Source organism: Biomphalaria glabrata, chromosome 14 (genome assembly GCF_947242115.1).
Source record: "Biomphalaria glabrata chromosome 14, xgBioGlab47.1, whole genome shotgun sequence".
NCBI lineage: Eukaryota > Metazoa > Mollusca > Gastropoda > Planorbidae > Biomphalaria > Biomphalaria glabrata.
Window position 1 is genome coordinate 7,024,457 of NC_074724.1, and position 25,309 is coordinate 7,049,765.

Consider the following 25,309-nt stretch of genomic DNA (forward strand, 5'->3'; position numbering starts at 1 on the left):
GTCTTGATCTTGGTCTGCGATCGAGTCCGACACAACGAGCCTAGTGTGTGAAGTCAGTCCTGAACTGTTGAACCCAGTGCAAGCCCGGAACGAGACGGAGAGGCCAGTGCAAGAGTTGATACGGCGGAACGGTGTTATCGGAGAGATATTTGTACAGTGTACGTGTTGCCAATTGTACAATATTGGCTGTTATTTTTTCAACTATTAAAGTGTTACGTTACTTTGGAGCCCTGAGTTGTCAAGTTCTTTAAGTTGGTGGTGTAAGGTGCAGTTTGCAGAGAGCCTGGATAGTGAGATCCGTAACAACTGGTGTCAGAAGTGGGATCGGATCGGAATCGGATTGGATCGGATCTACTATGGCTCGTCTGAAACTGCTGTACGAACTTGAATTTATAGAACTGAGGCGAGAATTGCGTGAAAGAGGGCTGATAAACGGCTGAAAGAAGGAAACTTTACAAGCACGCCTCCGAGAAGACATTGTGGAAGAAGGGGAAGATCCGGACACCTATCTGTTTGAAATTAAACCAACTTTAAGTGAGTTCTTGCACCAACAGCTAGATGACTGGAAGGAAGAGGTGGGCTATGAATACGACATGGAAGAAGTCCAACGAAGAGACCTGTACTAAGCTTGAAAAGATGTATATCTCGGTGAAGGACGTGACGAGCCCCGTGGTGAAAACGATAGACGTGGTGAAAGAAACCCCGTACGACCAAGGAGACTTGAAAGATAAAGGAGCTGCGCCATCGCTAAACAATGAACTACTACCCACCTAAAGCTTTAAAGAGACAGGCAGTAACCACGGCAATGCTGATGAAGGTGGCGCAGCCTGTGAATCCGAAAACAAGGAGTGGAGCCGAAAGAGACAGATGAAGAGACAATGGAAGCTGCCCATAGTTCGAACGAATCTTGTGCTGAAGCTTTACCTGATATGAGCACCTCAAACAGCAAAACAGATCAAGAGAACGCTGATTCTGCCTACAAGCCTGTTGCTGAGGGACGTTTACATGATGAAAAATACCAGCGAGGCTTGGACCCTACAGACGTTCGTCCAGATGCTAAGCTCAGCGAGAGAAGCCCTGGTGGTGATAATGAGGACCCATTGAAACCTGACGAAGCCGTTGAGAGACATATGCAAGCTAAAAGTTACCAGCCAGGTCCGTACTCAACAGACGTTGGTCCAGCTGCCAAGACTGGAGATGAAAGTCCTGATGGCGGTGCAGAGAATCCAAGGAAGCCTGACGTCGAAGTTGATGGACATTTGCACGATGAAAGTCATCGACTAGGTCTGAAACCAACAGGTGATTGGCCCGATACTGATACGAGAGAGAACGGTCCTGATGATGATGAAGAAAGCCGAATGGAGCCTGAAGCCAAAGACGAGGGACCTTTGCACGAGGAGTGTTACCAACAATGTTATAAAGCTGGTGGTGGCATATATATATATATATATATATATATATATATATATATATATATATATATATATATATATATATATATATATATATATATATATATATATATATATATATGTATATATATATATATTCATTTTGCCCTTTACTTGACAAGACATGGATCTAAATCAGGGGTGGGCATTTACTTTAAACTTTATAGAATAACATGTAGAGACAATGTTTTTTCAGCCTCCTCCTCACAAGTGTTAAGAATCATAACTTTCTAAAATGTATATAGATATTTAGAATTATTTATTTTTAAATACATTTGCATTTTTCATAAATATAACCTGTGGGCACACCTGAGTTCTTGAGATGCTCGAGGGCCGCATAAAAGACTCCGACGGGCCGCATGTGGCCCGCAGATCGTAATTTGCCCACCCCTGATCTAAATGTTATATCTTTAAAAAAACAATAAGCAAGAAATCAAGAAGCCAATTCCCCAAAAAAGTGCAATGGATGCAAACATCTGTTACAATTTTTAATGTAGCAAGTTGTAGCAGAAGGCCAGAAAGAAAGAAAAAGAAACGCTTAAATAGAATATATTTTTTTATGATCGTTTTATTTTTAAATTCAATTTATAAACTCCTACCATATAATTGGATGTCACATGTTTTATTGATTTCTGTATCTTCCAATCGCACATTCCATACTTCATGAAATAAAGTACCGTTTGACGTTTTTCTCCAAGTTGTGTTAGAACTTGATGTTATTGTAGAGTTGTATAGACCAGCAGTAAAATTTTGTTGTAAATTGATATTTTTATCATTGTGTTCATTTTGGCAGATATTTCCTGCGTTTAGTTGACAATTACCTATTAGTTCTTCATTTCTGTAATAGAAAAGTGTTGATTCGCCATTTTTTAATTGGTATTTATTTTCAGGAAAATAGGTTTTGACTATTACCACTCCACCTTCCTTTACCGGAGGACACTCTAAAATTAAGGAATCTGAAAAATAAAATTAAGTAAAAATTTAATTTGAAGAAAATTATTTAGAGAATGAATATACATTATAAAATATTTTGATGAAATAAAAGCTTTCTAATTCGTCATCTGAAATAAGGAATTAAATAGGCCTACCAATTTATGCTTCTTTAACGTAGTACCAGGTGGCCGAGTCTCGTTCGGTTAAACATTAAGAAAAGATATGTACCCAAACTCATTTTTGAAATATTTTTGTAACGACGAAAATAAACGATCGGGTAAAGACAACCAATCCGAACAGTTGCTTTTGTGTTTTGTTAGTTCTAAATACCATTATACGTGGCAATTAGAAAAAAAAACCTATAAAGTTCTCTTACCGTTGCTCACGTCGTGTCGTTTTGCATTGCAACTTTTGGTAAAACTATTGGCCTATTATTGGCTTGAAAGAAAGTCTTTGCAGTGTAAGTTCTCAAATGGTTACATTTTAACATTTAATATAGCAATTAGTATATTTAATAGAACTTTTGTACGAATAATCAAGTGATGCAAAATCTCTACGTTATATGGTAATAATGGTATATTTTTCCCTAAGAGACTTACAAACATCTATATATATATATATAATTCTCTTCTTCCCTCAAAAGTTTAAACAAGAAGTAAAGGAAAGATCACTCTCTTATTTCTGAGGATAGTCCATTAGAAAACACAAAAGTAGTGTTCACACTACGTATGGCTGCCTAATCGCTGGACTGTCGATTAAATTTATCAAACCCTGCCCGCTTCAATCCCCCTTTGTCCTGCGGAAGGTTTGGACTAGAAAGTAAACTATCTAACTCTGACGGAACATTGGAAACATTGTAAAACATTTTACAAAGAAACATTTTCAAAACAAACATTTTACAAGCACAAAACAGCAGCGCCGGACTTAACCATTGTGACTTAGTAGTCATGGAAAGAGATTAAGTAATCTACTATGTATATATATATATGTATATAGCAGGGCCGTACTTAACCATTGTGGGGCCCTTTGCGAAACGGAATTCGCGGGGCCAAGTTTGGTTAGGGAAGCGGACAATAAGTGAAATTTAAGAGTCAGTATTAGAAAGTAAATTCGTCTATGCATTTTATCCATTCTTAACTACGAACATAATTACTTTACAAACCTTGCGTGTAGCAAAGTCATAGAGTAAATCATAATAATTCTGTTTCCTACATAAATCACACTCAATAGCAAGAATTACCAAATATTTCAATCTATCTTTGAGAATTGTTGACCTCAAGTAATTCTTCAAAAGTTTGAGGCGCGAAAAGCTCCTTTCACCAGGTGACATAATTACGGCTGATGCATAATGCCGCGCGTAAGATTGGCGTTTTCCATATTGAATGACACCCAAAAATGACAACTTTGTCTATATATTTCCATATATTTTAAGGACGTTTTTGTATATTTTGCGATTTCGGGAGATTTCCATGAGCTCCTGGTAAATCAGGCAGCCGCGAGAAATCTGTTATAAGTTATAAAATAGTTTAATTTAATAATTTAAACATAGAATTAGTGCGGGTCCTATGAAAGTGTGGGGCCAACTGCGATCGGATAGGTTGCTGTGGCCTATGGACGTCTCTGCAAAATAGCGGCGTATGCTACGCCGCCGGTCGACTAGTTTAACATTATTTTGATAATTTTTTAGTTGACCAAGCGGGCCTCACGCAAAGTGGTTGAGGGCCGCATACGGCCCACAAACACTGAGTTTGACATGCCTGAGCTAGAAGATGGCACTAATGAGTCAATCTGAGAAGCCTTTATTTCAGCAATCCATAAAGTTTTGTTGATATGGATTTCGTTTGAAAACAAGTCGTTGTCAATGCTTTTAAACAGTTTGACATTTGTAAAGAATCATCAAGCACTAGAAGACATCTATAGGCATCCAAAGTTAATCTTAAAGAAAGAAATAACTGGATAGTATTATCAATTTAAGCCTTCGTTTTTTAACAACTGGGTGTCTTTGACGTCATGTGAAAGATTCTGTTTAAAATTAAAGTTAATTAAGTACTATTTAAGATTAACAAACACAATATTCATATCTAGCAATGTAGTCTATAGAAAGTGAGATGCAAGAAAATATTGGCTATAATGAAATTATTGATAAGTTTGCAAGTTTGAAATCTAGAAAAGAAAACTTTTTTTGTAAGAGCATTTTATTAGTTTTTTTACACTTTAAAATGTTAAGTTTATGAAAATATTTTCTTGACCTACATACTTTACCACATACAGGGCAAGCATAACAATTGTCAGCAGATGGTCGAATAAAATTTTCTTTCACCATCTGCGACTGTTCTCTGCAGCGAATTTTCTTTTGGTCACAATATGTATCCGCAGCCTTTGTGAGTGACCTCCAGTTGTCTCGTTCTAAAGCCGCATGCAAACAGATGCTTTATTCTGTCAGCTAATGCAAATTGGCGCCTAAGCTTGTCTTTAAAAAGTTACTTGAATAGAGGTTTTGTAAATAGCATAAAAATGCTAAATAAAAAAGGCAGTACCTCCTCTATACAACTCATAGAGCGATTGTTTTTCTCTTTATAACTATTGAATGTTAACTTTGTTTAACGCTTCCGCGTTGTCAAGTACTTAAAATACAACCAGATACAACTAGAAATAATACTGAGCTTTATACTGGAACATACAACACCGTCGAAAGGGCCAACAATCGATAAAAGTATTCGACTCTTGTGATAAACAACAAAATACGTTTAATATCAATAAAAAGATCCGTCGAATGTCCTTTCTTATAGCCGTCTTTAAAATCACTATGTTTAGTTTGAAAGGAAAAGCGTCTTTTTCCTTTTGTCTTCTAGAGTGTTCTCACTTTTTAAAGTTATATCACGTTGACTTGTTTGGAAGGGAATCCAATTTTTATGATTTCAAAAGACAACTTCTGCTAACCATCCCAGAAGCCTTTTTTACATGAAAAAATCAAATATAAATTTGACTGTCTCTCACTTGGGATTTCTCCTGCCACAGTATGATATCCAGGGCTTTTTTTGTGACGGTACGCACCGGTACGGCATAAAGGCAACTTTTTCGATGTGTGGGAAAATATTAGTTTTCTATATTTTAACGTTTATTATTAATTTATTTGTAGTTAAAAGTTAGGCAATCCATAAAAAACACTGACTACACCTATAGTGTATCTACCTTTCCTGAAAGATCATTGAGACTGAATAGACCAGGGGTTCTCAACCTGTGGGTCGCGACCCCCTTCGGGGGTCGATTGACAATTTGTCAGGGGTCGCTTATGTCCATCGAAAATATGGGTTTTGTTTCCATTCTAACATGTAAAACTTGTCACAAATTAATTTTTTTCCATTGAAATTTACTAAATATATTGTTGTTCGAGGATAGATGTTGCAGACAACTGAATCAGAAATTATTTGGAACATTTTGATTGTGCAGGAGATGTACATTGTATAAGTTTACTTCTGAACTATCATCTGTTAATTTAAAAGTCAGTGTTATTCATCATACTTAATATGTTATGGAAGCATTAAGGCCTTTATTTACTAATTATAGGGCTATTGAATAAAGCATTTGCAAAATCCGTAATATATAAACTAAACAGGTTGAATAAGGCATCCAAAAATTTGAATTTTAATACGTAAACTCTGTTTAGAAATCCGTAACACTATGAACAACATGAACCTTGAATGAACTCCAAATGGTAGCGGGGGAGGAAAGCATGGGTTTCCCGTAGTGCCCTGCTAAGAAACTCTGTTGTTTTTAGTAAATTCTAATAGCTCTCCCATTCAGTTCAAGTGACACCAGTTGTCTCCCCGCAGCTCTTGGACACTAATAAGACATGCACCACTGTTTCCTCTGCCTGGACCATGATTAGTTTATGCACGATTGAAAACCCCAGTATATCATTAGTACATAAACTTATATTTATATGCTTCCAACCTTTATCTGCTCTCTATGAGAGAAATTACCTTGAACCTGGCAAACAGATAAAATGATAATTTCTGTGAAAGAACATTTCCGCATGTGTGCAGACATTTCCCCCTCATCCCCTTACTTTTCAAATCTACTCATCATCTCATTAGCACTTGCTAAATGTAATGAAAGTCAAAGTTAAAGATTTTTAGGAGACATAAATAGTTTAACAGTTAAACATTTCTCTTTAAATAGGCATACACAATTCTGGATCAAGCGCTTGCAGCCATGTTCCGCTTCGTGTCAATTGCACCCTCTTCTTCCATTTGCAATAATATATTTATTTCTGGAAACAGCCTGTTAGTTATCCAATTTAAATACAAAAAAATGTGTCACATGTATGGAATGTGAATATAAAATACTAACGTAAATGGATGCACGTAATAAACAAATTATTTCATTTATTTGTAATTGGATAATAAGGAGACATATATATATTTCAAGAATTTAATTACATACTATACCGAGATTAAACATTAACCTTTGGCAATGCAAATCAGATATTTACATTAGGCCTCGAATTATAATTTTATAAACCAAAATAATTTAATGTTGGGGGTCGCCAATAAGTGAGGAATTGTACAAAGGGGTCGCCAAGCTAAAAAGGTTGAGAACCGCTGGAATAGACTTTTAGGGGCTATGTCGTGTAACCTAGATAGTGGTAAAAGCAAGTATGATTACTTCCGCTACAATGCCAAAACTCACATTGTTTCTAGCAAAGCAGAATAGGGCATTTCATTAGCACACTGAAAATGAGTATTTCTTGAATAAATGAAATGTACCGGGTCTGGAAGAGTACAAGCAAATTTATAAACCATTAAAATAAGTTATTTTTTTATGAATGTTTAGACAATTTACTCAGTTTATCTCGTCAACTTTCTTTGAAACAAAAAAACGACTGAATCTTAGATTTTTGTTCCAAAAGAAATTTTTTTTTTCGCTCTAAAAAAAAGTCCACAGATAATAAGTCATCTCATTGACTATTGCCAGATGTCTTTAAACAAGCAATATTTGCTTACTTTCTTTTGGGGCAGATATAATGCAAAAACAGCGATACACATAAGTTCATTGAAACTAAGAAGTTAAGCTTTAAGATAGTAATGACCAAGTGAGGGATGCAATTATTTTGTTTCTTTATTCAAAGCCATCTACTTAAAGAATTCTTTAAAAAAAAAATAACAAAAAACAAAATAGCCTGAAGCACTATGTTAAGATTCTAGTCTCACTATTTATCAATAAAAGTAAACTCAGGTTAACCTCAAAGAACAATATTAATTCCACTACTATTTTTAATATGCATTAATAATTTATCAAATTGCATTAGTTCAGGAACAAAAATCAGATTATTTGCAGATGATTACATAATATATAGAGCAATAAAAACAACACAAGATACAGACATTTTACCAAGAGAATTAGATGAATTACAGAAATGGGAATCACATTAAGCATGTCTTTCCACCAAGAAAAATGTCATTTATTAAAAGTAGCAAAAAAAAACTAAAACAAATTAATTCCAGTTATCGTAACTACCATGAAATCCCCATATTGATGAAACTATCAAAAAATTGAACAAAGCATTAGTTTTTATTAAAATATTTTTTTATAAATAAAAAAAAAACAACATTAAACTAAAATGTTATTTAACCTTGGTTAGGCCAATAATAGAATACGCATTCTCTGTTTGGGACCCCTCAACTCAAGTAAACACTAGGAAACTGGAACAGACACAAAATAGAGCAGTAAGATTCATAACAAAGGAATATTCATATTTGACTAGAGTAACACCTATGTTAAACCACTAAATTTAGAAAGCCTTCAGAATAGAAGACTTAAAAGTAAAGTAGCAATTATACATAAAACACTGAACCATAATCTTCAAATACAAAAACAAAATTTAATAAAATAATCTGAAAGACACAAAGATAAAGTACATTTCTCGTTCCATATACTAGAAAACATTTGTACAAATGCTCCTTCTTCCCAATAGCATAACATGGGTTACCTAAGCAAGCTAGAAAAAACAATGACTTGGCAGAATTTAGGTCATTGGTTAATATGGATGACTAATACAAGACGCTTAGGCCATAATCATCTTCTTATTTGAAGTGACGTCTGTATTATATAAGATATGATTTTTAAGAAAAGTATCAGACGACAGGGCTTATGTGCTTTGATCGTTTTTTAAGCTGAGCTTCAACTTCAACTAAAAGATATCATTGAGGTTGTTGATACATTTGAATTAATTCAAACCAAAAAGGTCTACTTCAGCAATAATAAAGTTTGTTGATGTTCATTTCAACACAAGTCGCTGTATACGATGACAATATTAATAAACCAAGAGAAAGATAACAACATAGTTGGGCTAATCAACCAACGTTATTCTAAGTTTCACAAGCATTCTTCTTTTTCTGCTATGCTCAATTTCCTAAGTAGAATTAGTTTATAGACTTAAATATACTTAAAAGATATTATAGACTTATAAATCTAATTTTTTTTAAAAGTTAACTTATTTTTATTCTCTTACCAGAAAAGTTAATTACCACAGTCGCAAAAAAAACCAAGGACTTAACATCTCCATTGGCAATCATTGTCTTCATTCTACAAGGGAAAAAAAATAATTATTATTTTCTCTATTAACAAATGTACTTTTTGACAATGTTAACACATATAGACGCTCAGAAATGCCTAGAGCTTGTGATATGGATAAAAGGGCACTATCAATATTTTTTATGTGTGTTTAGTTTGACAGGTTCCAAGTTAGCAGAGACTTAAGATAGATATTGTTATGATAATGAGCTATTGCTAGAGTGCATAAGGGTAAAATGATTTTTTGTTTGTTTTTTTACACCGTTTGTAATTATTTCTGCTTATTTTTGTTTTTTTTTCCTTTTATATTAATTATTGTTAAAACAATCATTTTGCCGGAGATTATATAAATGACTTGATAACACACTGAAGAAACATCGGTGTTCGTTTCCTCTTTCTTTATTAAACTTTTTAAAATTTCACAGATACGTACATTCTCAATTTAATAACTTGATTTAACTATCATAAAGTGAAACTTTCTAATAAAACAACTTTAACTGATATAATTTATAACTGAAACAAATTTATGATAATAATTGTACTTTAATTACTGGACCCGCAAACGTTTAAACACAAGACCGTTACTATAAAAAAAAATGTTACAATGCGAAGACCACGACTAACTAGTTTTACCTTAATTTTTACTTTTCTAAATTGTACTTTCCAGAATAATATAAACTTTTCTCCTAAATAGTTTATTAACTGTAACCTTCTAGAAACTGACGTATGCTATTTTTCTAACCTCTTTCCCTAATTGGGTAATTATAGTCAACGTGTGTTTGCTCTGGACTTCTATGACCTCACAGTATCAACTCGTGAAACTGTTACTGGCTTACACACTTTCTGAGTTTTTAATCCAAGTCCACTAAAGAACCATCCAGTGATGCGATATTAAAGCTAACTGGAAGAAGAACGGAGCAAATATCGACTAAAATCCATGTTGGAGTTTAACTATGTCAACTTCGTGTACCTAATACGCAAAAAAAAAAAAAAAAAACTTCGGCAGTGCTGTAAGTAGCTAAACGTCTTATTCCTTGGTACTTTTATAGTTTGGTAGTGTTTGTGTCAGAGGGGGTTACATTTAAAAAACTTTGTATCACCAAATTTCATGACCGTAACCAAAAAATATTTGAGTTTCGAAACCCCTCCAATTTTTGTACGATAAAATTCCCACTTCAATACAAGACTAAATCATACACCAGTCACCAGATTCAATGAGTGTAACCAAGAGGGACTTTGAGGAAACAAAAAAAAAACTCCAGAAGACTTTAAGTTAAAACCTTTTCCAGTGGTTTGAGATAAAAACATCCTCCATCGGGATTTAAGGGTAAAAGCCACCCCCCCCCAATATAAAATTAAGGGGGGGGGGGTAAAGTCACAAAATTATTTGAAGTAGACAAGAGGGATTTTTGAGTTTTACTTCCCTTCTCCCAAATATTTAAAAACCCCCTTCAGATTGTTTTGAGTTAAAAACCTCCATACAGAGAGTTTTGAGGTTAAAAACCCCCTCTTCAATCCTATACTCTTAAGCGAGCAATTCTTTTATGTATGTATGTATTTTGAAAACGGCTCTGACGATTTTTTTAAAATTTCAAGCTATGTCAATATTAATTTTTTTTTTAAATTAACTCATTGGCAACATCGGAAAAACTCGAGGTCGACTGTTATAACGTTTGAAAATGTCTCATTATCGAAAATGTTATTTTGGCTAGATTTTTTTTTTGAATGAAGGAAAACTCGAGGTCGACCGTTATAACGGTTTGAAAATGTCTCATTATTGAAAAATTAATTTTTGCCAGAAATTTTTATGAATGAGGTTTTTTTCTATGACGTCAAAGGGAAAAATCTTGACACTGCTTACGTTACTAGACTCACAGCAGTACACTAAGACATTTCTTCGCAAACAAGAACAAGTTTTAATTAATCATTTGGCCTATTTAAACATTTGCGCACCATCTTATTGTGGATTTATCTAATATGTAACTATGGACGAAAAATAATGAAATTAAATTTGTTGATGTATGATTAGTTATTGTCTTTTAAAGGCTTTATAAATTGTTTACATTTTAATTGCGTAGACCCGTAGGTACCTTTTACTTTGTTATTATTTTGCTGGTGAATTATTACAATGTGGTCAAGCTTCAAAGTCTACTGTCCCATACAAAAACATAGGAAATTTTCATAATACAGCCTTTCTATGCCTTTCCTTGCACACACTGAAAATGACAACCAGGGCCAGCCCTAACATTTGCGGGGTCCTATGTGAAATGGATTGCTGGCGGCCCAATCACGGTAAGGATAAGGATAATAAGTGAAAATTAAGATTTTATATTAGAAAATAAATTCGTCTTTGCATTACATTTTTATTAAAGGAAAGGTGACGATGCCATTTTATTACGCATAGGATTGGCGTTTATCATATTAATTGACATCCCAAAATGATAATGTTGTCTTTTAAATGACATTTTTATGAGTTTCGGGAGAATTCCAGGAGCTCCTTTAAAAAAGGAGACAACAGGAACACTATTATTAGTTATAATGGTTTAATTTAATATTTTACATCTAGAATTATCGCGGGTTTTATGAAAGTTCTTCCAGAATTAATGTTCCAGAAGTCACCCAATAAAACCTACTCAACCCAAAGATCACCACACACGTGGTAGATATCTTTACATGTCTTGGAAGCATAGTATCAAATGACGCATTGCTTTTAAAGAGAGGTTGATATGTAATCAGGGATAGTGTTGTTTTTGGAAGCCTCCAAGCGAGAGTGTAGCGAGATAAATCGTTCCGCCTGTCTATAAAAATTAGTGTCTACCAAGCAGTGGTTCTCTCAATCCCTCTCCGAAATAAAGCCATAATAAATCTTCATTGGCCTCCTTCAGTCGTAGAACGACTATGGTTCATCTCAGAGCACACTTCCTCATGTGGCTGTGGAGCCCTATTTTGGAGAGACACTCCCCTACACAGATAGCTCAGGTTGAGGTGGCTTTTGCTTAGGTGGTAGAGGAGCTGGCCGTTTTTCAGATTGTACGTTTTTCTTCCTGAGCTGAGACCCATTTACTTTCACTGTCCATAGCTTTCTTGGTCACTGTCTCTCTCCATCTGTTGCGGCCTTGATCTATGTCTTCCCAATTGTCTGTATTGATGTTCACTGATTTGAGGTCACGTTTTATTACATCTATGTAACGGAGGTGGGGGCGACCAGTTTTTCTTGTGCCAGTCGCGAGTTGACCATAGAGGATGACTTTCAAGATGCGCTTTTCTTCCATCCGGTGAACATGTCCTAACGGCGTTGTCTGAGGGCTGTAAAGATGCTGGGAATACCTGATCGCGCAAGGATCTCAGTATTGCATACTTTTTCTTTCCATGTGACATTCAAGATCCTACGGAGACATCTCAAATGGAATGAGTACAGTTTTCTCTCTTGCTTTGCGTAGGTGGTCCATGATTCACTGCCATATATCAGTGTACTCATAACGCATGCCTTGTAGACTTCCATTTTGGTCACCGTAGTTAGCTTATGGTTTTCCCAAACTCTTGGTCTAAGTCTAGTGAAGGTTGAGGCAGCCTTCCCTATGCGTTTTTTATCTCCCCTTCTAGAGGCAGGTCATCTTTAATTGTGGATCCCAGGTAGCAGAATTCGTTTACGGCGTCCAGCTTGTTATCATCTATGAGGATGGATGGTCGTGCTGTAGCAGGTGGTCCCATAACATTTCTTTTCTTCGTGCTAATAGTCAAGCCATATTCTTTACAGGCCTGAGAGAAGCGGGACATTAGTGACTGAAGTTCCTCTTGTGTATGTGCCACTATCGCTGTGTCATCCGCGAAAAGCATATCTCTTACGAGGGTGGCTCTGATTTTAGTTTTGGCCCTCATTCTGGCAATATTTAGGAGTTTGCCATCAAATCTAAAATAGAGATAGATGCCATCGGTGGATTTGTCAAACGCGTTGTGGATTAGCAATAAAAATAGTATTCCAAAGAGTGTTGGGGCCAGGACACATCCTTGTTTAAATCCGCTGTTTATACTGAAACTTTCAGAGCTGGCACCGTTGAATTGCACTGTACCTATCATATTTCGTTGGAAAGATATGATTACATTTAGTAGCTTGGGTGAAAAGCCTATTATGTGTAAAAGAGGCCATCTCTGCTAACTAGATCGAAGGCCTTTGTCAGGTCAATAAACGAAATTTATAAATGCATCCTTTGTTCTCTGCACTTTCCTGGAGTTGGCGGATGGAGAGAATCATGTCAATCGTGGATCTCCCTGAGCGAAAGCAGCATTGTGATTCTGGATAGACCCGATCAGCGAGTTTTTGTAGCCTGGGAAGTATCACTCGAGCGAAGACTTTACCTACAATACTTAAGAGGGAGATTCCCCTGTAATTGTTGCAGTCGCTTCTGTCACCTTTGTTCTTATACAGTGTAATGATTTTAGCATCCCGCAGGTCTTGTGGCACAGCACCTTCTTGCCAACATTTGCAAAGCAGTTCGTGTAGTTTTGCATTGTTTTAGAAGATCTCGGGGGATACCATCGCATCCGGGTGCTTTGCGGGCAGCAATGTTGTCTATGGCTTTGTTGAGCTTTGAAAGGGTGGGTGTTTTGTCTAGCTCGTTCATTTTGGGTAATTGTATGATGGCCTTAAGGGCTGAGTCAGAGACTGAGCTTGTTGTGGCGTAGAGCTCAGAGTAATGTTCAACCCATCTGTGCATTTGTTGGCACTTGTCAGTGATAATTTCCCCAGTTGTTTATTTAAGAGGAACTGTCTTGTTTTGGGAGAGTCCGAGAGCCTTTTTGATTCCTTCGTACATCCCTCTTATGTTGCCCACTTGGGCTGCGAGCTGAATATTTTCACTGAGCTCTACCCAGTATTCATTGGCACATATCCTTGCTGTCCTCTGTGCATTGGCTCTAGCTTCTTTCAGATTTAACAGGTTCTGTTGGGTAGGTTTTGCCTTGTAAGTAGCGAGTGCATCTCTCTTTGCTCTGATGACAGGGGCTAAAATAGCTGATTTAAAGTCAAACCAATCATTTTGCTTTGTAATTTTTCTTCCAAAGATTTCCAGGGATGTCTTTTGTATGGTGGACTTGAGGTGTTCCCATTTTTCTGTTGCTGTTTTTTCAGAGATATTTTTATACTCGCGTTCAAAAGATTCTGCAAACTGTATCTGGATATCAGGGTGACACATCTTGCTTACATCCGTTTGGGGTCTTCCAATCTGCTTGGTATAGTGGATTTTTTTGGGGAGAAGATTGATATTACAACATACCAAGGAGTGATCTGTGTCACAGTCTGCACTGTAGTAGGACCTGGTAAGCTTGACAAATTTTAAGCACTTTTGTCTTACCATGATTAGGTCTAGTTGGTGCCAGTGTTTGGAGCGAGGGTGCCGCCAAGATACTTTGTGCTGCGGTTTAGTCTTGAAATAGGTATTAGTGACACAGAGGGAGAGTAGTGAGCAAACCTCGAGGAGCCTTTGTCCATTTTTATTTACTTTTTCGACACTAAAACGCTCAATACAGCTGTCCCATGCAGAGTTGTCAGATCTAACTTGTGCATTGAGGTCGCCGAGAATGATAACCTGTTCGTAGTTGGGATCTCGCTAAGAGCAGACGAAAGGTTGTCATAAAACAAATATTTGGCCTCTGGTGTGGAACTCAGGGTAGGAGTGTAGGCACATATTAAAGTCATATGTCCAATAGATGTGTTATGGCGTAGTGATAGGAGTCTTTCTGAACCGTTGCACTTCAGCTCTACTGTGTTCAGTAGTGTGTTCTTAACTGCGAAACCAAAGCCATGTTCACTTACTTTACTTTTGGCTTTGCCTTGCCAGAAGAAGGAGTAGTCTTTTTCTTTGATTGAACCAGAGTCAGCTAAACGAGTTTCCTGAAGGGCGGCAATGTCTACTTTGAGCCTGGACAGTTCATCGTTTATTATTGCAGATTTTCTAACATCTTCTATGTCTGGTAAATTTTCATTAATCCAGTTTGTAGAGAGCGCACATTCCATGTGCCCAGTTTAAGAGTGGAGCTCCTTTTTTTTTTCTTCATGTCTACAGTACATTGGCTTTGCGCCTGCTTTTCAGATTTTGTCCTATTCTCGTGTACCCAAACGAGGAAGACAGGCATGACGGGACAGCACCTTATTGGCTGGGGGCTGCCCAGCTTGAGGCGGCCGGTAACTGTCCATTGGAATCCTAGGATCCCTTCCACCGACGAAAGTGGCCCCTGGCGCCCTGCTCTACGTCCATTGAACATTTGAGCTTATAACCGGTAACTGCCACTTCCCGTGTTTGGCCGACGCTAAAGGCGAAGCTGGAGTGTCCTCTCCAGTTTTTGGAGTTAGGACTTTGAATAAGTGAGATGAAAGCCTGGGCATTTTTTATGGTTGGAACTATGTCGCCTACACAGCAGTTCCCCCATCTCCCCGCAGCTGATGTGACCAAAGGAACGAAATATTCAATACAGTTTGGGATCAGTAGCGCCGCAGGATCTGCCAGACTGTAGCACGGTGTGCCACAGTCTGCCTAAGGGTCACCAGATCCTGATTTTTCCTCAGGGTTGTCTCCCAAAGCCTTTACCGTGTTTGGGTATAGCTGCAGGGCAGCGGAGGTTTGGATTCAGAGTTTTCCTTCTCATAGATGGCTAGCCAACCAAGGCTAACGACCCCTTCCTGACCGAAGCTTACTGGTTTAGGCGCCAGTTGCTTACCTTTGCCCCTTCTCCTCTCTGTGGTATCGGTTCCGCCAGGCTCAGTAACTGAGCCACACGTGAAGGCCAGGTGTTGGACTGGTTGTCAGAGGCTATTTGAAATGCATGCAATTGGAAGCACTGTATATGTAATGATGGGCTTAAGACCATTACCACTTAGGCCGTTAACAACCTTGCGATGCCTCATAATAAATATACTAAATACAATATTAAATGTCATAACGTAACCATTTAAGAAGTTACACTGCAAAAACTTTCTTCCAAACCAATAATAACCCAATAGATTTACGCAAAAGATGCATTCTAAAATGACACGACGTGAGTTGTAGTTGTCTAGACTGTAGGAGGACTTTTCGTAATTACAAAAATATTCCCAAAGTGACTTCCGGTATATATTCTTCTTTAACAAATTATTCATTCCAGCTAGGCTTAGTCACCTAGTATTATTCTAAAGAAAACTACAGTCACCAAATACTATGAGCGTAGATAAAGGGGTTTTGAGTTTGTTTAAACAAAAACCTCCAGAGATTTTATTTAAATTAACTACCCCCCCCCCAAATCCCACTCTTCTATGAAAAAAAAAAATGCAAACGACTATTCTAAGAGCACCGCTGATGAAGATTTTGATTTTAAAACCCCTTCAAACCTCAAAATGCTATGAGCATAGCCAAATGGGTTTTTTGTTAAAACAACTTTTCAGCGAGGTTTGATGCTAAAAAATACCTCTTAAATATAAAAAGCGAATTACACACTAAAATTATTTTAGAGTAGCAAAGCCCATGAGGGGTTTCGAGTTTAAACACCCCTCCTCCAGGTGGCTTTTTTTTTAATGTTTAAAACCCCTGAAGATGGTTTTAAGTTTAAAACAGAGCGTTTTGTGGTGGAAAACCTCTCTCTTCAATATTATTCTAAAGGAAACTACAGTTACCAAATTCTATGACTAGCTAAATGGGGTTTTGAATTAAAAAAAAAAACAACTCCAGAGAATTTTTAGTTTAAAACCCCCAACAGATAAAACTTCCCTTTTCAATATAAAATCTAAAGCAAAATACAGTCACCTAAATCCAACAGTGTAGTTAATAGTGATTACAAATTTCTACCTGTGGCTGGGATCCATTAATAAAGTTCAGTGAATAGTCATCTGCCGAAATGAGGTTTGCGGGACATGTTCTATGGCAAAATAAATAACGCATAATAAGAGTTGCGAGGACATCCTAGTACAACTTGGCGCCACACTTTCACGGAGGTCCTTAGAGCAGATGGGAAGAAACTTCAGGAATTGCCAGTGACAGATTTATGAGGCAATAGTTTGCCGGCTAATCCGCCCAACGGCGCGGGAGGGTCTCAGTAAGAATAGCATATAAGGTTTTTGAAATAAAAAACTTTTTTTAATAGCAGGATAATGCACTGTAGATACCTCAGAATATGAATTTTGTTGGCTTTCAATACAAAAAAAGTGACTGAGAGCTCCCAGCGCTCCCCCAGATTTCCTTGCTGGCAAGGGCGGGGAGTCTACAATTTTGTCACTAACTCCAGGAAGAACCTATTCTAAGGCAAAATAAATGTCTTGCGAAAGAATAAAGGGTCAGAATGTAAAAAAGATTAAATATGTACACACACACTCACATACATACGTATATTTTTTTTTTCGCGGGAGGGTTGGGTGGGGGTGAAAACCCCCCAATTCCCCCCCCCAACCGAAAAAATCCTAGCTACGCCCATGTGCAGACCAATAACACCACTCAAGCCTAGCCTCAACTAATTAATTTATCTAAACTACAGTCTCGCTTTGAATTAATGTCGTCACAATTATCCGTTCACTATCAGTCACCTAAAATGCGTCTCTACAAAAGATAAGTTATGTTGTAGTAGCTTAGCCTCTACTTATCAGAAATTGATGGCCAACCATATACGTGCGTCCTTCAGAATTTTGAGTAGCCAAATTTTAGCCAATTTTTACAGCTTCAAATCATTTAACTTCTTCTAAATAGTAGTTAAACAATTATTGCTTCCACTGAAGTACAGCTGTAAGATTATGCTATTAATGTAAGAAACTTCAATAGTCTAATTAGAACTTCTGCGTTTTATTATAGGCTTGCTATTTCTTGCGCAATAAAGGATACCAAATATTCTTTAGCACGTCAGTCGTTATGATATGATTTCATTTAGACTTGTTTATATGCTTATTATAGTTATTATTATATTTATTTAAGGCCTAGGGCCTTAATAGTAGCTTGTTGAAGAATTGTGGAGAAATCTTTGCCTTTTGATGATATAAAGGCGAAAGTTTTTTTTTTTTTTTATAAGATTGAAAAGTGCAGTTATCTTGTTAAATGCTTTTACTTCATGCAGAATAGCGGTCGGTGTGAGCGCTCGATACAAAAGCAAGTGGAAGACGTCTACAAGTTTATGATAAAAGAGATCTAAGAAAAATCTTAACATGCCATTGTTTGATGAAATAGTTGCTTTGGATCAACAGAGCACTAGCAGCAACAAAAAGTAAAAAATACCAGCATCATGAATTAACTGCACTTGCTGAGTCCATCGGTGATGACACTGAAAATATCTCAGGCACTGAGACTATGTCTTTGAGTGTTCGGTTTGTTGATTGCAATTGCATTCGAGAAAACCTCAATGGTTTTGTCCCTGTAGTTCAGAGATATGCACTGCATGTGTCTCACGTCATTGTCAGCAAACACTGGCCAAACTACTAGTCCAGGCTACGATGGCTGAGCCGTGATAGCTAGAAATCAGAATTGTGTTTAGACAATGATTTTCAACCTTTGTCCATTGAGAGTCTCACAGACTCAACCTTATTATCAATGACCTCATGTACTTTCCGATAAACAAAATGCTGTTGGTGTCATCAAGAAGATTATATATTTCTTGCTTTAAAGTCTCAAACAAAACCGTTGTTGCTAAATTTACCTTTTTGTGTGAGACACAATGGACAGAGAATACAAATCCATTCGCGCTTGAAGTCACAACTTTGTTTGGCGTATCTTAAAATAACGGCTGCAAGTGAAACTAAACAATTTTCTTATGTATCAGTGTCTATTCCACATGTGATTCTGCTTTATCTTTTAACTGTTTTCAATTATTCATCTGTTCTTAAACCGGTTTCATTGATGTTGCAGTCTATCCAACTTAACATAGTTACCGCTCGAAAGGACATCAGTAGTCACATTAATGACATAATAAAAAAATCAAATTGACCATGCTGAAAAACACTTCAGGGATGGCATCTACAGAAAACCGATACTGCTAGCAGACAAACTTGGTTCCGGGTTTTGACTATTTTGAGTTGGTGTTATAGTCGACGGACAAACCGAGCAAAAACCACGTGTTAGGATATTGGAGCTATTACAGAATCCAGCTTTACATTACGTAACTGGGTTCGTTAGCTCCTTCATTTCATCTATTTCGTCATTTTGAGTTATAATATTGTTGTAAACTTGTCCCCCCCCCATGACATTTTTTTCTCCACGTGAAAACTTTTAGTTTTGTTTATGTTTGGAGTCCAATCTGACCTGAGCGAGTGTGTTGATGTGTGAAGTAACTGGCAGTTATGATAGCTTACTTTTCGACGGAGGATTGTTTTTCTTGAATGGGTTTTTGTGAATAGGGATCTGTACATTTGATTAGAAATGTGAAATTATTTCTATTACTTGGAGTATTGACTGTTCATAGTGGATTGTGCTTCTGCAATCAGAAGGATATCGGCGACCTAGCGATTGGTAAGTTAACTTTCTTTAGTGTATCTTAAAGTTGTAACAATATAATGCTCATTTTAACTAATTTATAAATGCAATGTTTAAGAGAGTATTAGCAGGATAGGCTTTAATCGCCAGCTTTTCCATTGCGACGATACCTCAGAATATGCATTTTGTTGGCTTTCAATACCAGAAATAGAGCTCCTAGCGCTCCCCCCAGACCCCATTTCTAGTAATGGCGGGGAATCTACAATTTTTCCACTAACTCATGGAAGAACCTATTCTAGGGCACTTAAAACGTCTTCCGAAAGAATTAAGGGTCAGAATGTAATAAAGATTATGTAGGCACACACACATAAATACAAATTTAAAAAAATTTCGCGGGGGGGGGGGGAGGAAAATCCCCCACCCCCCCCTCCCAAAAAAAAAATCCTGGCTACGCCCATGATACTAGCCATATGTTACCCGCGACCCGCGGGTGTTAATTTGCGTATCACTGAAATAGTTACTGATATAGTACATCAAAAACAAATAAAGAAAATAATAATGTTATAATTAAAGCGAATGCATGAATTCAAGTATATAAAAATATTAGGAATGGAGTTAAAAATAGCAATTTGACCTAGATATCTAGATGGATGAAAACATTGGCTTATGCATTTAGAAGTTAACGATATCAAGATGTCAAATATATTTTATAATTTAAGCGAACGCATGAATGTAACTGTTAATATAACATAGTTAGTTTAATTTTGTATGTAGATATTGATCTAGAATTAAAAAAAAACAAAACTTGAATGCCATAGAAGTCTAGTCAATAACTAAACACTTTGAGACGAGTAAATGGCTTGTGTTGACCTAGATCTAGCTACACGCACGCTAGGACGACATGATGAATGACATATTTTTCTATATATGTAGCTATGTTGTTAAGAGGTCTAAATGCGAATAAGTAAGTCTTTAAGAAAAAAGTAAATTAAAAATAAATAATTAAAATTAAAACGAATCGGTAGTTCAAGGCTTAAATACTTTAAAAAATACATTGGAAAGTAAATTGTATTATGTAAGTAGTTAATTAGTTTAATAGTATACCTTTATAATGCGCGATATTATGACGTCTGACGTTTCTTTCATTTGTATCACTACGTTTCGCATGTAATGATGCCGCTAGTTACAGAAAAGTATGTCAAGACGTTTAAAGCTATTTGCATATAGAGCAAACGAGTATATGTAAACTCAAACTTAATTTTCATTAAATAATAAAATGAATAGACACTAATTTGTATGTTCATGTGTAAAAGTACACAAATATGTTTTCTTTATTAGAGCTAATTTAAATCTAGAGATTTTTATCTCTGCGCATGCGTGAACTCTCCGTCTTGTCTCATCACGTAAACACATCATGCAGACATGGCTATGTAACCTAGATTTATAAGGTACTAAGACTTTAATAAAGTTGGCAACTTTTTTTTAGGGTCTTTAGATTGTTTTAGGGCTACTTTACATGCATTACGGTTCGAGGTAGCACCCACGGAACATTTTTGCAAAGTCTTCTATGCGGGACATACATACATACATACATACATACATACATACGCCTTACTTTCTACTTTATAGTATAGACATGCCGTATGTTACCCGCGGGTCTTAATTTGCGTATCACTTTCGACATAGTCACTGATAGTGCTTTGCAAATATTTAAACGAAATTATAATTTTATAAGAAAAGGGAATGCGTGCATGTAAAAATAGCATGAATGGTAATCTTAAAATAGCTAATGGACTTAAATTCATTTTTTTCAAATAAAAACATTTGTATGTAGGCCTACATATATTTGCTTAAAATTTAAATGAAAAGACTTTAATTTAAATGTTCATGTGTTAATGTATAAAGTAGATTATACTTTATAGATACATCATGCGTGAAGGCTTCGCTCTGCGCATGCATGACTTTTTTATTAACCTTACTCGATTAATGAATGAAAAACAAATTTGAATGTTAATTTGATTAAAATATGAAATGAATCGACTAGAATTTGTATGCTCAAGTGTTAAATAAAAAACTATCTTTGCGAAGAGAAGTTATATCATCTTATAGTTGAATTAGATTTTTAGACCTAGGAATAAAAAGATGTGTATTGTCTAATGAAAGAATGTACGTCAGAATTATTAAATTCGCAGATATAAGGAAACGAATTAATGTAAAAAAATCATTTTAAAACACATTTGAAGGTTAATTTTATTAAAAAATGAGATCAATAGACTATATTTTGTATTTTCATGTGTCAAAGTAAAAACTATCTGTGCAAAGAGTTTTTTTTTTTTTAAATTAGATCTACATCTAGATCATTTCAATCTTTTCTCATGTAAACATGGTAAACATAGCCTAGATCGATGAAATTATAATGCTTTTATAGAGTTGCGCCTTTTTTTTTATGGTCTTTAGTTTGTTTTAGGGCTACAATACATACGTCAGGGTTCCAGTTTGCACCGAAGGAACATTTGTGCAAAGTTTTATCAAGATTGGTTAAACGGATTTGATTTTTATGCCGGACATACATTTGCCATACATTTTACTTTATGTAATATATATATATATATATATATATATATATATATATATATATATATATATATATATATATATATATATATATATATATATATATATGTATGTATGTATATGTGTGTGTGTGTGTGAGTGTGTTTCTGTCTCTGTGTGTAAGAGAGAGAACATCTCAAATATCTAAACACATTGAATTTTGTTAGTATTGTTTGTTTGTAAAATGTTTTACTTATTTCGGATGTTCCTTCAGAGTTGAAGATAATTACTTCCTAGTCCTAACCTCCCGCAGGACGGCGGGGGATGGGAGCGGGCAGGTTTGAACCCGGGACCATCGATAAGTCCGAACGACAGTCCAGCGCGCAAACCACACGACCAGGCAGCCATCCTATTTTATGATAGTAATACTCTACTTTCTGATTTCTAACTTTATGGATTTAATCTTTCTTTTTAAATAGTAAAGATAGAAATATAATACTTACTCGAGTAATCCAGTAACACACTAATCACAAATAAATTATTACAACTAATGCTAACAGCATCTAGATTAATACTTACAATTTACATTACGTGCATTTTTCGTTGTATTTTCAAGTGGTGGTAAGTTAAGTGGTAAGTTAAAATCTCTAAAAAAAAAACAAATAGGATGTGAAATGTGTCGAACTCGTAGCCTAATGTTATAAACATCTATACAAGTTTGACAGTTATTATAAATATTCTAAAATATTTTACACTGTTTGGCTGGAATAAAACTAAAATGAACTTCAAATGGTAAGTCTAAAGGTCTTGTTTTGTTTTTAGTTGTACTAAAGGAGATTGATACCTCTTTAAATGCAAACGATTAGCTAAACTGGCCGCACTACAAAACCTATGGTTCTAAAACTGTATAGTGTGGCGACCAAAACCTTATAATATTATAAATATCTTTGTTTATAAACCTAAATATTTGTCCTTTGTTAATAATTTAAAATTATTACATAAAATGTATATCTGACATACATTGCCATAGCTTTATGTTTAATCAGTAATCAACATTTACTTTTTTTTCCATACTAGCATGAAACGCCACTGCAAGAAGGTTACCATTATTAATTTGTTTGCCATGTGTATTAAGTGTGTGCGTTGATTAAATCACTAATAAAAGCACTGTTGAATGTTACTTCTTGAGTTTGTGTTATTCAGTTCAATAAAGGTTAAACAGTCGTATGAAGGAAAGTAAGTGATACAATAAATTTTTTACTGCAGATTTACACTACATAAAAAATTTCCTAGAATTATCGATTCTCTGTAGTACCGGTGGTTGTTTTATTCATAAATAATGGTTTGGCCACTGCCTGTAGTATGTATAGTCATGCATCAACTGGTGTTGAATTAAAAAACAAACAAGAAATTAAGTTGGTGTCAATCAACAATGATATGTAAAAGATATGCGATCTTATTCTTAAGACTTTATATTTTACATATAGTTATTTATACCAAGCAAGAGCTATTAATGTTTCTAATGAGATTTGTTGCTGAACATCAAAATTATATATGCGTCAGACGCGAATAGCCAAATTTTTTCAGTAAAAGAAATTACAAAAGTCATTTCCCTATGAATGAAGTTACGAAGGCAATATAATATACAACCACAGACCTATATTTATTTACCACTGAAAAACAGAAAAATGCAAAGATATATAAGGAAAAAAGCGACTTTCATCCCGATACTTTTTAATCAAAGAAACGAAACGGACTAGTCCAACTTGCCCATTATCATTTTAAGTGTTATGCTTTTTACTTAATTCGTTTAGTAATATGCAATAGTTATCTTTTTATTAAAATGGTATATTTATTTCAAATTTATTAACTTTACGAAATTTCTGTAAGTATAAGCTAAACTTTCAACATGTAGAAATAATCCTAAACACAGAGTCTCAATAAGGGCGGTAGGGGGCATAAAGGAGCATTACTCCGGGATTCCGGGCGAAAAAATTTTCACGATACACTAGATTTCCTGCTACACTTATTAAAATAGTGTTTCAATGTATTGTAATTAAAAAATATCATCACACATTGGCGTAGCCATAATTGTTTTTGCGTGGGGGGCTAAGGGAGGGAATATATTTTCTTCCCCCCCAAAAAAAAAAATAAATAAATAAAATATATATATATATTCTTTCTTTCATTTTTTCGGACATGTTTTATACCCTAGAATAGTTTCTTTCTGGAGTTAGTGAAAAGATTAATACCATAAAATAGCACTGTAAACCCTCCAATGAGATTTGAATCGAAGCATTGCACCAAGCCTTATTTAGGGTATTTAAAACAACATTTTTTGAAACTTTAGACATTAGATGTAATATAATTCGACGCGAAAGATATTACGTGGAAACTAACTCTTTAACATTTAGCCCCAATATGCTTTATAATATTAAGGAATTTATATTCGCGGTGATATTAATATCTTTAAATCAAATGTTGTGAACGTATGTTTTAGGACACGTAATAAATGACCATTGTTTGTAAAATTCTATAATTTGATAATAATGAAATAATAAAAATAATAAAAATAAAATGTAAAAAAATATTAAAAATTAATTGTATTTTCAGAATATAATAAATGGGTACTTTATAGAAAAATCAGCATTTATATATATAATTCTCTTCTTCCCACATGTCAAACGAGTAGTAATGAGTAAAGGAAAGATCAATCTGCGTATAGTCCACGAGAAAACAAGAGTAGTGTTCACACTACCGATGACTGGCTGCGCGATGGACTGTCGTTTAAATTTATCAAACCTTGCCGGCTCCCGTCCCCCTTTTTTCAGTGGGAGGTTTGAACTAGGAACTAATCTATTTAATCTACTATGTATATATATATATGTGTAAATAGCAGGACCAGATATAACCATTGTGGGGCCCTAAGCAAAACGGATTTGCGGGACCAAGTTTGGATAGGGAAGAGGATAATAAGTTAAATTTAAGAGTTTGTATTAGAAAATAAATTCGTCTATAAATTTGTGTATTCTTTACTACGTACAGAATTACTTTACGAGCCTTGCGTGTATATCATAATAATTCTGTTTCCTACATAGATCACGCTGAATAGCAAGAATTATCAAAAGTTTCAAGAATTGTTGACTCAATTAATTCTTCATTAGTTTGAGGCGCGAGAAGCTTCTTTCAACTGATTACACAATTACGGCTTATGCACAATGCCGTTTTTATTTATCTCACGTAGGATTGGCGTTTTCCATATTGAATGACACCCCAAAATGATAATTTTTGTTTATATATTCCGTATACTTTAAGTACTTTTTCGTATCTTTTACGATTCCGGGAGATTTCCTGGAGCCCATGGTAAATCGACAGGAGGGC

At 35.4% G+C, this 25,309-nt stretch overlaps 2 protein-coding genes across 8 annotated transcripts in view; one reads left to right on the forward strand and one right to left on the reverse strand.

Moving 5' to 3' along the window:
• Nucleotides 1–22,748, reverse strand: part of LOC129922841 (uncharacterized) — a 65,015-nt gene extending 42,267 nt beyond the window's left edge. For 2 of the 5 annotated variants that reach the window (XM_056010538.1, XM_056010534.1), the window contains exons 1-3: nt 22,432–22,502; nt 8,899–8,972; nt 2,051–2,407 (exon numbers count right to left, since the gene is read on the reverse strand). In XM_056010538.1, the coding sequence (XP_055866513.1) occupies nt 2,051–2,407; nt 8,899–8,971 (430 nt within the window). In that variant the 5' untranslated portion in view covers nt 8,972; nt 22,432–22,502. The other 3 variants (XM_056010536.1, XM_056010535.1, XM_056010537.1) reach the window with 3 other exon arrangements.
• The window catches only part of LOC129922842 (uncharacterized), a 70,928-nt gene continuing 65,009 nt past the window's right edge, over nt 19,391–25,309 (forward strand). The window contains exon 1 of one of the 3 annotated variants that reach the window (XM_056010546.1): nt 19,391–19,411. Coding sequence is in view for 1 of the 3 variants with exons in the window: in XM_056010543.1 (XP_055866518.1) it covers nt 22,718–22,720 (3 nt within the window). In the remaining 2 variants the exon portion in view is untranslated. Of the gene's footprint in view, nt 19,412–22,589; nt 22,721–22,999; nt 23,165–25,309 lie in introns of those variants that run through there. The other 2 variants (XM_056010543.1, XM_056010545.1) reach the window with 2 other exon arrangements.